Source organism: Phaenicophaeus curvirostris, chromosome 1 (assembly GCF_032191515.1).
Source record: "Phaenicophaeus curvirostris isolate KB17595 chromosome 1, BPBGC_Pcur_1.0, whole genome shotgun sequence".
Lineage (NCBI taxonomy): Eukaryota > Metazoa > Chordata > Aves > Cuculiformes > Cuculidae > Phaenicophaeus > Phaenicophaeus curvirostris.
In genome coordinates this window covers 123,242,106-123,256,080 of record NC_091392.1, presented here as the reverse complement: position 1 = coordinate 123,256,080, position 13,975 = coordinate 123,242,106, and the positions used below count along the sequence as shown (strand labels likewise).

General features: G+C 41.6%; 1 protein-coding gene across 10 annotated transcripts in view; it reads right to left on the bottom strand.

Annotated features, from left to right (window-relative positions):
- DMD (dystrophin) overlaps nt 1-13,975 on the bottom strand; it is a 1,224,073-nt gene that overhangs the window by 76,780 nt on the left and 1,133,318 nt on the right. For 6 of the 10 annotated variants that reach the window (XM_069873469.1, XM_069873460.1, XM_069873489.1 and 3 more), the window contains one exon: nt 4,591-4,652. In XM_069873469.1, the coding sequence (XP_069729570.1) occupies nt 4,591-4,652 (62 nt within the window). Of the gene's footprint in view, nt 1-4,590; nt 4,653-11,667; nt 11,717-13,975 lie in introns of those variants that run through there. The other 4 variants (XM_069873534.1, XM_069873513.1, XM_069873545.1 and 1 more) reach the window with 1 other exon arrangement.

Below are 13,975 nucleotides of genomic sequence, written 5' to 3'. Positions count from 1 at the left end.
TCCCCATCCCTTCAAATTAAACTGGAAAGCTGGCAACAGTGTACTGCAATCTGCAAGGGGGAAGGAGTTCTTCACCATCTTGTCTTGCCTTGATGATCACGAAAGATAAACAGATGCATATAGCAACATTTCTGACTGCACCCTACTACTGCAATTAATGTTCACAGTGACACTAATGCACCTGGGGGAGACTCGTCCTGACATATGGAAAGGCTGGAGGAGGGGGACACCAACACTATGGCACAGCAGACCAAATCCGCCTGGGCCATCACAGCAAAGGTTACAGTCATTTTCAGCTTAAAGGCAAAATACTATCATTCTGAGCTAAGCTGCCTGCCATTAAATGTTCACTCTGAAAAGATCACCTGAAAAAAATTACGCAAAGCCAGAACATTTCAATTCCCACTCTTCTCATCTCCCTTCTCACCCAAAGGTCCTTGAATTCTCCAGGATAACAAAATAACAAATTCTCATTTCAGAGATGCCCTGGAGCTATCATGAAGGATGAGAAAATTTGTAAGTGAGCTATAAAAGAACAGTGTTAAAAACAGATCTGCTGTAGGGGAACTGCTTTTGGAAAGAAAAGCAGCTGGAGTGGTTCTTGGTACTTTGAAGACTTTCAGATGGAAGTTAGAAGAAAATGGGAGTGTTTCATAACGGTGTGAATGCAAACTGGGTGATGTCTGTCAGCCTCTGAACCTTTGAGACTCACATATCACTGATTTTTACTAACTTTCCCATTTCAGCATCTGGTTTTTTTCCCTATGTTCTTAGTTTATGTGGCTAGTCAAACTATATCAACATTTAGTAGATACATTAAATGATAGAGCCAAGATCACTGTTGTGACTATCTGTTGCCACTTCTACTTGACCAATAAACAACAACTAAGTCATTTAATACTGATGGCTTATTATGTAACTCTAAGTAGCCATAACTTTAACTGAAGAGTGAAACTTGCCCAACTTGAGTCAGGAACAGATGCTTCATTAAAACCAATAAAACTGCTACGTTGTTTAAAGAATAAAGAAAAGCAGTCCAGACTAAGAACTTTAGTATCTTAAATGGAAAAGCTTCTGTTAAAAGAACAACCAGTTGGAAATTTGATATGCATATTAAATTTCACCTCAAATATTTTACAGTTATTACTAATATCTGTATAAATGGCCATGTTACAACAAATGAGCTCAAAAAGTATTTGAAAACACTTCCTTCATGGGCAGGTTATTTTATAATTTCTTCCTGTGGGTTATTTCTGCTTTCTCTGATGCAATCCCTGTTGAAGACAGGATACGTGACTTCCTGGAACAACAATCTGATCAGGCACAGAAGTGTTCACAGCATGTTCCTACCTTCCTTTATTAGTACCAAATAATGTTCCCAAGTAATTTAGCTTCATTTTTATGAACACCTAAACCTCTAAATACATAAAGCTGAGGCAACTATGTTTCAAACTTGCAATACATCTAATGCAGCAATCTGTAGGTGTGTGAATTGGATATGTGAAGAAAAAAAACAACTAATATTTTACCTATTTTATTTTATTTTTTAACAGTAGTTTCTTCTATGTCTCAAAGACATAGGCAGGTGAGGAACATTACCTCAGGCCAGGCTGCATCTTCCTTGTTCACTTAAAAAAAAAATAAGCTTTCAGTAATTTGTAGGAATTTAAATTAGACATAAGGTTCCCCTAGCAAATTACTATACACTGGCACCAATTAAAGTGTGGTAAACTTATGGAAAGGCAACACATCAGTCAGCACCTGGGATGTATAGAGCACTACATCACATAGTTCAATTATTCCCTACAGGCTAAGTGTAGGAGTTTGAAAATGGAAATGAAAACTCTTGACAGCATTGATGTACTTGGTCTCCCTTTTTCGCATTTACCTGGATTGCAGAGCTCAAGTTTTCTATCAGATTTTTAAAACACATACATACTAACATCTTTACTAGCTTCTTTGTATAAATTAGAAGCAACATTTGGATCCTAACGCGGAAAAAAGTAATAGTACCTAATGAGTATGCAATGCAAAATCGACTTTAATAATATCTTCTCAGATAAAATATTACTGAACAGGCTGAAAAGACTTCAAACATCCCATTATTACCATTTTGACCTGAGGCAAAGCAAAGCACTGAAAATACATCAAGGGTTCTGCTCAAGACTAAACGGGTTATGCTTGTATTATGCAATTTGTATGAGAGTTAGGCAATAATGTATACACCCAATTCAAAAATAAAATAAATTGGTAGGCTATACAGTACCACTTTTATCAAAGCTTCACCCCATGCGACACTGTGCAAAGAATCACCTTGTCTAATCTGTTTTGTACACATATATAAACACCTACATTTACTAATAAAAATACACATTATGCAACCTTCGCTAAAATCAGCATCACTTCCACATTAATGAGCATCTGGTCTAAACTCCAAAAGAAATAAGACTAGCCAGAAATAGACTGCCCTCTTAGACTTTCCTTGCTCCGGAAAAGGAAAAGAGCAGGATTTTGTAAGAAAAAGAAACAAATTCTGCCTAAACATTCCTTCCACTAGCTGAAATACGGAAGTACCAGAAGAAAAGCAGCTGCAACAGGACATTAGGACTGACCAGCAACAGTACCAGAAATATTATGCAATCTCTAGATCAAAAGCAACTGCAGAGTGCGGTTCAATTAATAAGCAACCGTTTGAAGATCTACCTGTATTAAAAGGGATGTTGGCATGCGCAATTACTATTTGTTCTGAATCTTTTAAACCACTCACTTTAAGAGCAGAAAACTAAAGGAGACAAACAGGGTAATACGTTATAATTAAATAGCAAGTCAATACTTGTCGGCTTTTGTCTTTGGTTATCCCAAACTTATACATCTTACATCCCTTTTTTACACACACAGCTGTATTCTGGTTAATTTCTAAACAAATTGTTGCCACAGTGCTAATACTATAAAAAAATAAAATCTTCACACTGTTTTACTCCTTTTTTTTCACATCACTTTTCTAAAGTATTTTCGGTATGTCTTTAATTGCAGAGCACTGTAGAGATACCAAAGTTAGAATCATAGAATAGTTTGGGTTGGAAGGGACCTTAAAGATCATCCAGTTCCAACCCCACTACCAGGGGAAGGGACACATCCCACCCGGACCAGGCTGCCCAAGGCCACATCCAAACTGGCCTTGAACACCTCCAGGGATGGGGCAGCCACAACTTCCCTGGGCAACCTGTACCAGCGCCTCACCACCCTCATAGTGAAGAAATTCTTCCTTATGTCTAGTCTAAATCTGCCACTCTCCAGTTTATACCCATTGCCCCTAGTCCTATCACAACAAGTGTTTGTAAAAAGTCCCCCTCCAGCTTTCTTGTAGCCCCTTTCAGGTACTGGAAGGTTGCTGTAGGGTCTCCTCAGAGCCTTCTCTTCTCCAGGCTGATAAACCTCAACTCTCTCAGCCTATACTCATACAGGAAGTGCTCCAGCCCTCTGATCATCTTTGCAGCCCTCCTCTGGACACATTCCAACAGCTCCATATCCTTCTTATGTTGAGGATTCCAGAACTGGACACTATACTCCAGATGAGGTCTCACAAGAGAGGAATAGAGGAGCAGAATCACCTTCATGATTTCAGTTAGCCTGAAATAGATTATGCTGGCATAAATAGACTACTCTCAGCAGCTAAACTAGAGTTTAGTAGGAGATAATTCAAGCTATTTTTCATCATGGTAAATAAGCCAGCACCAAATGCTAGATTTGACTACCCCAGTGCTCAAGTTGGCTTATTTAAGACCAGTTTATGTACATGTGCTGTACAGACATAACCTCCTTTATGAATGCAGTATAGTCACTGATATATCTTCTACAGAAATAGCTTAATTTTTATTATACCCTCTATTATTTATTAACAGAACCATTAAAGGAAAAGAGTTAGCTATTAAATGGTCTGCCAAGCAGCCTAAACTAGAGCATGAATTGCCCTATTTTATCTTATAGATGTGCTTCTGTTAATAAAATACAAAGCTCCTAAAAAATATAAAAAACTCCCTCCACCAGAGTGGCACATCTGAAGTCATAATAAGCATGCAATTTGGGTATTCAAAGTGACATCATGACAGCTGCCATGCCTTCCAAGTATTGAAAGTGCTTTAAAAATAAAGCAGCGGTAACGCAGTTTGGCAAATTGCTTCAGTTGGCTTCCTACCATCCAAAAGTCAACATTAACAGCAGCTTGGTTTGATTTTTTCATCTGCCTTTTGTAAAGTAGATTAGACAGTGAGAAGATTCAGGATTTTTCTTTTGCTTTAATTTCTGTCCCAGTCATTCAGTAAGATTTTGCAACAATGTACCCAAATTACTTTGTAAACCCAGCACACATTCCAAACATGCTAATTGAAATATTTTTTCTGCTGAAGGTTTGAAATGTATTATTATGCCTTACATATTTTCTTTGCAGAAAATTTTAACCTTGATAAGAGCACTTCCTCTCGCTTTCACTTCATTTTTTTTAATTGATTCTGGAAATCTTTGCTGTAACAATTAATTCAATTTAAAAAAAAAAGAAACAAACACTCTGAAAATCTGTTAGAGGTGTCTTACCTAAAGACTGGTAAAGCTCAGTCATCTTGGGATGATCCCAGCAGGTCGTTTGTGTCTCATGGCTACAATACAAAACATGAACGTTAGTAAAGTAAAATTGCTTTTTCCATCACACAGTGAGCGATCCAAGTTGCACATCAGAGCACAGAGCCAGATCACCGCCAGCAACCTGAGCTGCTCTGGCAGGGGGTCTCAGCAGCAGCAGGTATGTCTTCTTTCAACATGAGATATTAACTCTAAGTGCTTTATTTAGGCATGGGCTCAAGAAACAAAATAACAGCAGTGCTAATATTAAAAAGAGTAAATATTCAGATATGCTACAATATTTTGAGGAATTTCTAAGTATACTGACCAATTCTTAAAAGCTTTGTTTTGTATCGTAGAATGGTTTGGGTCAGAAAGGACTTTAAAGATCATCTAGTTCCAAACCCCTGCCATGGGCAGGGACACCTTCCACTAGATCAGGTTGCCCAAAGCCCCAACCAACCTGGCCTTGAACACCTCCAGAGACTTCTCTGGACAACTTGTTCCAGTGCCTCACCACCATCACAGTAAAAAATTTCTTCCTAATATCTAAACTAAATCTCTGCTCTTCAGCTCAAAAGGGTTTCCCCTTGCCCTATCACTGCATTCCCTGATAAAAAGCCCCCTCCAGCTTTCATTCTCTTGTTCCTCCAAACTGGAGGAGACACATTTAAAAGTGCTTAGTTGTTAAAGCGTTTATGGAAATTCTGACCAGATACTGAGATCCATGGTATTTTTGACTTGCTTTAAACCGTGTGCTCTTTACACGCTTTGCCATGTGGTAGGTAAAAGCTACTCAAAGCAGCGGTTGCAATCCTTTCTTTCAGTCAAAACAGCTGTATTAAAATCCTCATGCAACAGCCCACTGACCCACCACCAGCTTACACTGCTTTTCAGACCAATGCATTGCACCCCCAAAATTCATGGCCTCTTTTATTGCTGCTCCTTTCGTTCCTTGGGACTCCCAGGCCCTTTCCCCTGCCCTGAATGTCCCTGTGCACTGTCAAGCAGTAGAGCTGTTAGGACGACAGGGAAAAACTAAAGCGGGGTTACGAAACGCTGCAGTATGACTAGAATGTAAATTGGACAGTGTCTGCATTAAGGCTAGCAGTCTTCAGCTTTGCAACAGAACATGTTGCCAAAAGACATGCAGTGTGTGAATGCCAACAAAATAAAGTGTTAGCAGGTGTAGTAGCAACTCATGTCTCCTATGATTACACATCTCATTTCTTTTTCTGTAATGACAGCATAGCTAACATGATATTATTTCCATTAACATAGAAAACTTGAAAGAAATGTTCCTTATCTATCCTGTAACCAAAAAAGTCCTGCTTGTACAGACTTCAGCTGTCATTAAAAGATGACCATGAGTACTCATAAAAAATTCTGTAAAGTGTACGTAGCACACAGTGCTAGCAATCACATTTGCCATTTCAGTACTTAAAAAGAAGACATCCCAGTTCCAACACACATACAATCATTCAGGAGAAAATATGCATGAGAGCAGGGCTTGATCCACAGTGCTGTGAATCTCCTGGAGCACACACCTTCCAGCTCCAAGAGACTAAACCTCAACCTAGCCAGCGGGCTGAACATATCTGTACACCCAATCGTAAACTGGAAGACTGATACAGTGAGGCTGTTTTAGAGAACAAATGGTACTTGAGTTCTCTTTCTGATGTAGTGATGTTCTTAAGTACACCCTTACCATTTATAGAGTAAGAAGGGATTGAAGTTTTCAACAAATAACTTCAACAGTACCCCTACTCAAGGAAAAAAGAAAACCGTGACATGTTTTCTTAGTATGATTTAATTTTGGTCTTAAAAGAGAGGCTATTTATTTGATCCATGTGAATGCTTTACTGGCCCAGTAACCTCCATATATTCAGTAGCTTACTATATATAGTATTTCCAGATTTTGCTCTGTAGCTGCAAGAAAGAACAAAACGAATCACAAGCACTAAGTATAATAGAAAAATGCTGCCATAGCACTGCCCTAGTAGAGCACAGGCTTTTAAACAAGCTCTGTCTCATCAGCCTCAGCATCCCCTCCCCTTCCTTAATTCCTGTGGTGACCAAAGGGAGTGAAAGAGGGAGGAGGTCACTACAAGAGCAAAAATCAGTCTTGTTCTTCGCTCTGGTAAAAAATGAGTCCTGCAAAGGGAGGTAGCTGCAGTCATATTGAGAAATCTGAGCCTAGTCTGTTTTTGGGGGGTTTTTTTGGGTTTTTTTTTTTTTTTAAACACAGAAACTGGGTAACTTCAAGTGAAAACCTGTGGATCTGAGCCACCTGCACCTGAGCTCCTGAAGTTCCTACCACACTTGGTATACGCAGGTTCTTCAGAGAGAATGCAGCATGAGCAGCTTTTACCATACCCAGGTATAAAATGCATTTTTGAAGAAAAATACAATTAATTTACACATTGAGCCCCTAAAAACTTGGCTATCAGAAGCCTCTGCTTATACAATGGCAGCCCAAAGGAAAAGAGGAAGGGAGTGCATTCATCTAAGAACCCTGTAGCCAGAAATGTCAGAATTTAGGTAAACAGACCCAAACAAACACTTAAATCCACAGACCCGTGACCATTTATTTGTACCCAATGTCAGTTCCAGATCAACAGTTCCTCATGCCCTGGTTCGCTTCCCCAGGGGCAGGTAGCCCCAGAAGTTGGGGATATTTGAATAGCTACCGTAACACGGCTCGTATGCCAAATCATGTGCTAAAAATGAGAAAAAGAATTTATGCACACAGTAACAAAAAAAACCCCTCTGAAAATGATCTACTTAATTTTCCTTGTGAAATGAGTTGGGCAGCCCTAGATTGTTCTATGGATAAACTTCAGACTCCATAGCTGCTAATCTGGTAGCCTTCAAAGGCATCAATTCCACGACAAAGTATTGTAGAGCTATCAGATATCTAGCAAAATAGGATTGTGGAATCTCATGCCTGTGTTGGATAGAAAAACAAAAGGATCATCTTAGATATGGAAAACGATTATAGCCAATCACTAATCAATATTACATGGGTGAGTAATTTACCGTTTGTTTTTTTTTATTTTTTATCTTTAATGGTAAGACCCAAACATGTATCAGTGAATTTAGTGTGTATGGTTTAAGCTTATGGCATTTGCTAATCTTCCTGAAGACATATAACGGATTTTCCTAAGACCTAGTAAATAAAATTTCAGTTGCCAAAGGAATACAGGATTCCAACTGTTTTCAGATGTTTTGAATACCAGTAACTCCAAACCACTACTCAGTGTGCTTTTCTTTCACAGTATGAAATTAATTCCCTTGGAAATGTACATTTTGTAAGGAATGATTTTATCCACTTCACCTGCAAGCGACTATGGCTAAATTTGCAGGGCAGGTACATATCCCCTCTATCTCCCTCTTTGCTTCATTTATAAACTACATCAAAATTTAGGGGAAATATCCCCTTCTTTAGGCTGCAAAAGTCAAGTCAGGAAAGACCCTAACTCTTGCCTCTGCCAGCAGTGACTACCTGTGGGGCAGAGTGCCCTATACCCTTGGCAATTTAGCAGAGATCACTCAATCTCGTATCCTGTATGAGATCCAGCGACAGACTCATGAGCCATCAGTAAACCTCCGTGTTATTGCAAGAAAAAGCAAGGTATTACAGGAAACTGAACCTTGGTTGCTGTGATTTCTGCGGAGGTTGAGCGCCCACACCGATCCAGGGCAGATTTTGCTGGTACTTTACATGCAGAACACAAGAAGGCTGCAGCTATTTCGCTCCAGCTAAAAGGTGTTTGCCTCTTAACTGGATGTTTTCAGCTCAGAAAGTTATCAACAATTCTGCACACAAGGGCAGCTCCAGGAAATGTTAGATTCCATCGAGGCTATTCTTCATAAACCTCTTTGCCATTTTCAAAGACCATTTAATTGTGAGCTTTGGGGTTGGACCAGTGGGGAAGGATTTGCATTTATGCCCTTATTGTGAACACCGTCTGAAGTGAAATGCCAGCTCAGCAGTTTCCGGCAGCCTCAACCACATTTGGGAATGCTGTAGCATCCTTAATAGATCTGCAGCAAAGCATTTGCCAGAGTTTCAAACTCCGGTGAACAAGGCCCTTTACAGCTTGCAAGTCAGAAAGACATGCAAAGCGTAGTGCAAGTCCTCTTGATTAGCAGCAGCTAAAGCAGAGTGAGAATATGTGCAGAAGTACTCAAGATGCTTTTCCATTGAACCACCAACATAAAAAGGCACAATGCAGGCAGTCAGTAGTTTTGCAATACTGCACACGCTCGGAGGATACATTTTTCAATTTGGTTCTACATTTAGGTCAACTAGATTGATCACTAGCTTTTAAATCACAGACATTTTGCAACAAATAAAAATATAAGTAGGCTCAAGTGGCGTATTTTTCTTTTTCTCACCTGACTTAAGCTGCAAAGGTGGAAAGGAAATTAAACCAGGCCTGAAAAGGAGAAGAGCAGCAATGGATAATGGTGACACCTAGGCACTGGTGTGACCGGCATGCTAAACACACTGATAATTCAGTGGGATAAAAGCATAGTCTTTACTTAACACATCCTTTGGAAACTGCCAGACCACTTCATTAAAGGATGATTGGATTATACTAGCAAAGATAATTTTTATGTATATGGGGAATTCCGTCACACCACAACATGCCTGTGTGAACTCCCTGTTCCAGCCAACAGAGAGATTTGTCTTGCATCACTGTTGGCATAGCCAATAACACATAGGATTGAAAACCTGAAATCAAGAGATGATATACTAACTGACACACTAGCTGAATTACGGTTCCTTTGTTATAATTTGATCAGTCTGGACAAAATACAGCTATTTACCTTCCTTCCTTTTATATTACCTCTGAGCAACACGAGCAGCAGGAGGAATGGAGAGCAATGCTTCCCCCCCCCCCAAATTCCTGCAGAAACTTTGCCCCAAACATTCCTGCATAAGCCACACTAAAACATTCACAAACCTCTTAAATGGTTTTGATTGCACTCCTTCTTCCAAATTTTTGTTTGTTTGGTGTTGTTTTTTTTTAAATATATATCTAGGATTCAGTCTCATGTATTCACTGCTCAGCTCCAGAGTCTAGAGTTTTAGATTGCAACTGCAGAGCCTTTTTTAAACTCTTACACCCTGCTTCATTGGTGATATCAGAGCCAGTTCTGCTGCGCTACTCCCCTTGCCCCTCATTCAAAAATGTGACATAAACTAGATGTACATGTGTGTAGATATGCACAGAATAAGAAATTCCATCAGGCAGCACTAAATAAAACAACTCAATATACCTACAAAACCCACAAAATTAAAGTAATATTTTACAAAGCACTGAACTGATCAATTTTCAAACCATACAATTTACAATACTTCTCACCTACTGGCTTTAAGATGAATAAAATTTTATTCCAACCACTTTATGACTGTTGTCAAAAAGCCAAAACAAACATGATTGAGTTGTTTGAATTTTACTAAACTAACCAAAATGCAACTCAAGCTAATTGTATGAATAGACACTACTGCTCGTTTAAAAGAAAAACATTTTCAACAGCAGATGACCATGATTGCAAGGAAGACTTAATAGTTGTCTTTTAACAGTGTTTCATTAATTCCTTAGATAAAACAAATTACTGTAATGGAAAGTATTAGGGATGTAAAAAGGTGGCACTCCTTTCTGCTTTACAAAGAACTACTGTTTTTCATCTGTAAATCTAGAGACCACTGATCCGTGCGGAGATTATTTCTGTTTAAGCCAAGGATCAGTGTCTTTTCAGCAGGAATTTGACTTTAGCGTGTTTTATTGGCTTTTGCGAGATTTATCAGACTGCTGAAGGCAGGCACCGATATATACTGAAGCTTCTTGCTGATACTGGAAATAGTAAGAGAAGGGCAAATACCAGCTGCCAAGTACTGAATAGTAACTTTTTTTTTTTTTTCTTCTCCCCTTGATGTTAAACATTTATTTTGTGCACTCTGTCAGGGGCAAAGATTCCTGCTCAGTAGCTAAGGCTCGGCGAGCCTGCCCTCCTAGCTTTCACTCCTCCACTGATCTATTTGCTTTTCCAAGCCTCTCCTCTCCACTTCTGCCAAAGCAATTCCACTGCAGGGTCTTGCCAATCCCAGCCTTAGTGATGGCCGCAAACAATTCCTTAGTGCCCAAAGATCAAAGACCCTACATACAGCCACGTTTCTTGTTTCCTCAGCTCTGTAAGCATATTCCTGCAAAACCCACTTCTCATCCCAACTTCAGCTCACGCTGAGGACTGAGGACTCTGCTGGTGTCCGAGACTGTAAGATGTTTTACAACAGGTATTAAGAGGCAATAGAACGTACCATATAATAACAAGAAATATGGAACTTACAATGCAATAGCCCAGAGGGAATTCTCCCCCTCCCTACACATACACCCGCCGGCTTCTTCTGTCTAGTAACTTGAAAGATTATTTTCAAGCATGAAATTACTGGGAGCACCAATACACCTCTCAGGAATTCTGATAAAGTTCGCTCCCGAACCAAGCGACACCGGTAGCGTTTTACAGCACTGCGCTACCTTTAAAACCCGAGGAATAGCGAAAAGAGCCAATTCCCATCCTCCCAGCTCCCCTCCGATCACCCCGCACCCCCGGCACATCCACGACCGCGGGGTTCCACCTGCCCGACCCACATCTGGGCGGGGGGGGGGGCACCCACATCTGGGGGCGATCTCACACGTCCCAACCGGGCGCATCCAGCCTCGTGGAAGGGGAACGGGCGCCGAATTAAACCCCATTTCAAGTTCTCAGCAAGGAACCGGGCAGCAAGTTGACCTTTTTAGCGCAATAAACGAAAGACACGGCCGCCCCCCCCCACACACACACTCCGGTCTACAGGCAGCCACGCCGCTCTCCACCTTGGCGGAGCTCGGGGCTCTCCGACCCAACAGTTCGGCTCGGGAGAGACCTTAAAGACCACCCGCTCCGATCACCCTCAGGGGCAGGCGGCTGGCACGCCGGGAGCCTCTCCCGCATCCCCGTCCCCGTCCCGCCGGCACCTGCCGCCCCCCGCAACCCGCTCACCCCTTGAGCTGCTCCCTCATGGTGGCGGCGGCTCAGCGGCAGGAGCGGGGCCGGCGCCGCGCTGGGCTGAGAGCGGGGAGCGGGGAGGGGGGGGGGGGCGGGGCTCCCCCGGCCGCGGCCCCGCCCGCCGCCTCCCTCCTCGCCGCCTCGCGTCGCTCCTGCCCCTGGGATGCGGCGGCACTAGCAAATCCCAGGCTTTCCCTCTGCCTTTTTTAAAAAATTATTGTTATTTTTTTCCTTTATTTTTGACGTGGGGAGCGTTTCTTCGCGCCCCCCCTCCCCCCTTCGGGCGATGGGAGCGCGCAGAGCGGGGCGCGGCATCCCGCGGACTCGGGAGGGAAACTTTTAATTACAGAATCACTAGGTTGGAAAAGACCCACTGGATCATTGAGTCCAACCATTCCTATCAACCACTAAACCATGCCCCTCAGCGCCTCGTCCACCCGTCCCTTAAACACCTCCAGGGATTGTGACTCAACCACCTCCCTGGGCAGCCTGTTCCAGTGCCCAGTGACCCTTTCCGTGAATTTTTTTTTTCCTGATGCCCAGTCTGAACCTTCCCTGGCGGAGCTTGAGGTCATAACCTCTTGTCCTGTCCCTGTCACTTGGGAGAAGAGGCCAGCACCCTCCTCTCCACAACCTCCCTTCAGGTAGTTATAGAGAGCAATGAGGTCTCCCCTCAGCCTCCTCTTCTCCAGGCTAAACAACTCCATTAAAATATGCACCGCAGCTCGGAGGGATTTGAAACGCCTCAACGCGGGGCTTTGTCTTCGCAGCTGTTAATTACGGTGCTTAAAATGCCGAGCGGTTTATTTGTGAGTGAAATCGGGTAATTTTATTTCATAAGGGCTTGCCTCGTCCTCCCGAGCTTCTCTCCTGGAATGAAATAGTTCTGCTCATGCCGAGTAACTGTCGCAATGTTTCTTTGTATTAATTCCTAATTAATATGCAGCGCACAAATAAAAGCGAACGACCTCCTTTTGGTCTCACAAGCATTTCAAATCAGCGCAGCCAGGCGGTTCTTGTGCAAGTTTTACATCCTACATCCTCTCCTCATTAAAACAATACCATGTAGAGAACTGTGTCCTTCACGCAACTTGGTAGTTTTTCAAGCCATACAGACAGTGCTTTCTTGGTAAAGACATCCAAAAAGAGTGCCTTCCAAATGGACAAAAGAAGTCCCTGTTTTTACATTGTGGAGATGCAGGCCTAGAAGCACAGGATACTCATCTGACCCCTAGTTTCTACATCTGACCCCTAGTTTCTATACAACAGGTATATCCCATAGGCTGCTTTCCTATTCCACAGATGCTAATAACCACTGAACTTGGTGGCTTTTATAGAATCATAGAATAGAATCACCAGGTTGGAAAAGACCTCTGAGACCACTGAGTCCAACCATTCCTATCTGCCACTAAACTATATCCTTAAGTATCTCATCTACTTGTCTTTTAAACACCTCCAGGGACGGTGACTCAACTACCCTCCTGGGCAGATTCTTCCAGTGCCTGATGACCCTTTTGGTGAAAATTTTTTTCCTAATGTCCAAACTGAACCTCCCCTGGTGGAGCTTGAGGCCGTTAAGTACCAGGATATTTAGGGTTCCTCTTAAGGCTCCAGGAAGCTGGGTTACCTGATTTTAGGGAAAGCTCAACAGCAGTTCAGGGAAAGCCCTCATGTTTGGCCTTTTTTTTTTTTTTTTTTTTTTCTAGAACCATTGAAAGTGTAAATTACTCAAGGTTCAACCCTTCAGGCCTTCACATGCAAATATAAAATCTAATGGAATTAGATGTTAAATAGTTGTAGTTTCTAGAATATTCAATCTGGTTCTAATTCACTTACCTATAACCTACAGCATCACCCCAACATGCAAGGAAAAGAAGGTTAATTTCTGTGTAAACAAAAATTGCTACGTTAAAGCATATTAGACTCTGAGAATTTTTTGTTTACTTCAGTGGACCTGGTATTAAATCAGTCACTGAATCAGATAGCTTAGTTTTGAGGCGAATAAACTGACTGAAGGCTGTTAACTGTGTTATATCAACAACCCCATCATTTTCCATCTTTACCTAAGTTTTAAGAAATGAGACTTCTCTCTTTAAGTCTTTAAAATAGGATGTTTAGCATATTCCTTGGGAGAAACCTCATGGTTTATTATATGAAGAGAGCAGCTGCTGGTGTCTTACAAAGGGATTCAGGGTAGCCAGAAGCCTGCCGTTTCACAGCAAAAGTGGTTTGTTTTCCTTCAAGAAGTATCCAGCACTGATACTCCCGATACACATTCCTTCAATTTTTACTGTTTCTGGAG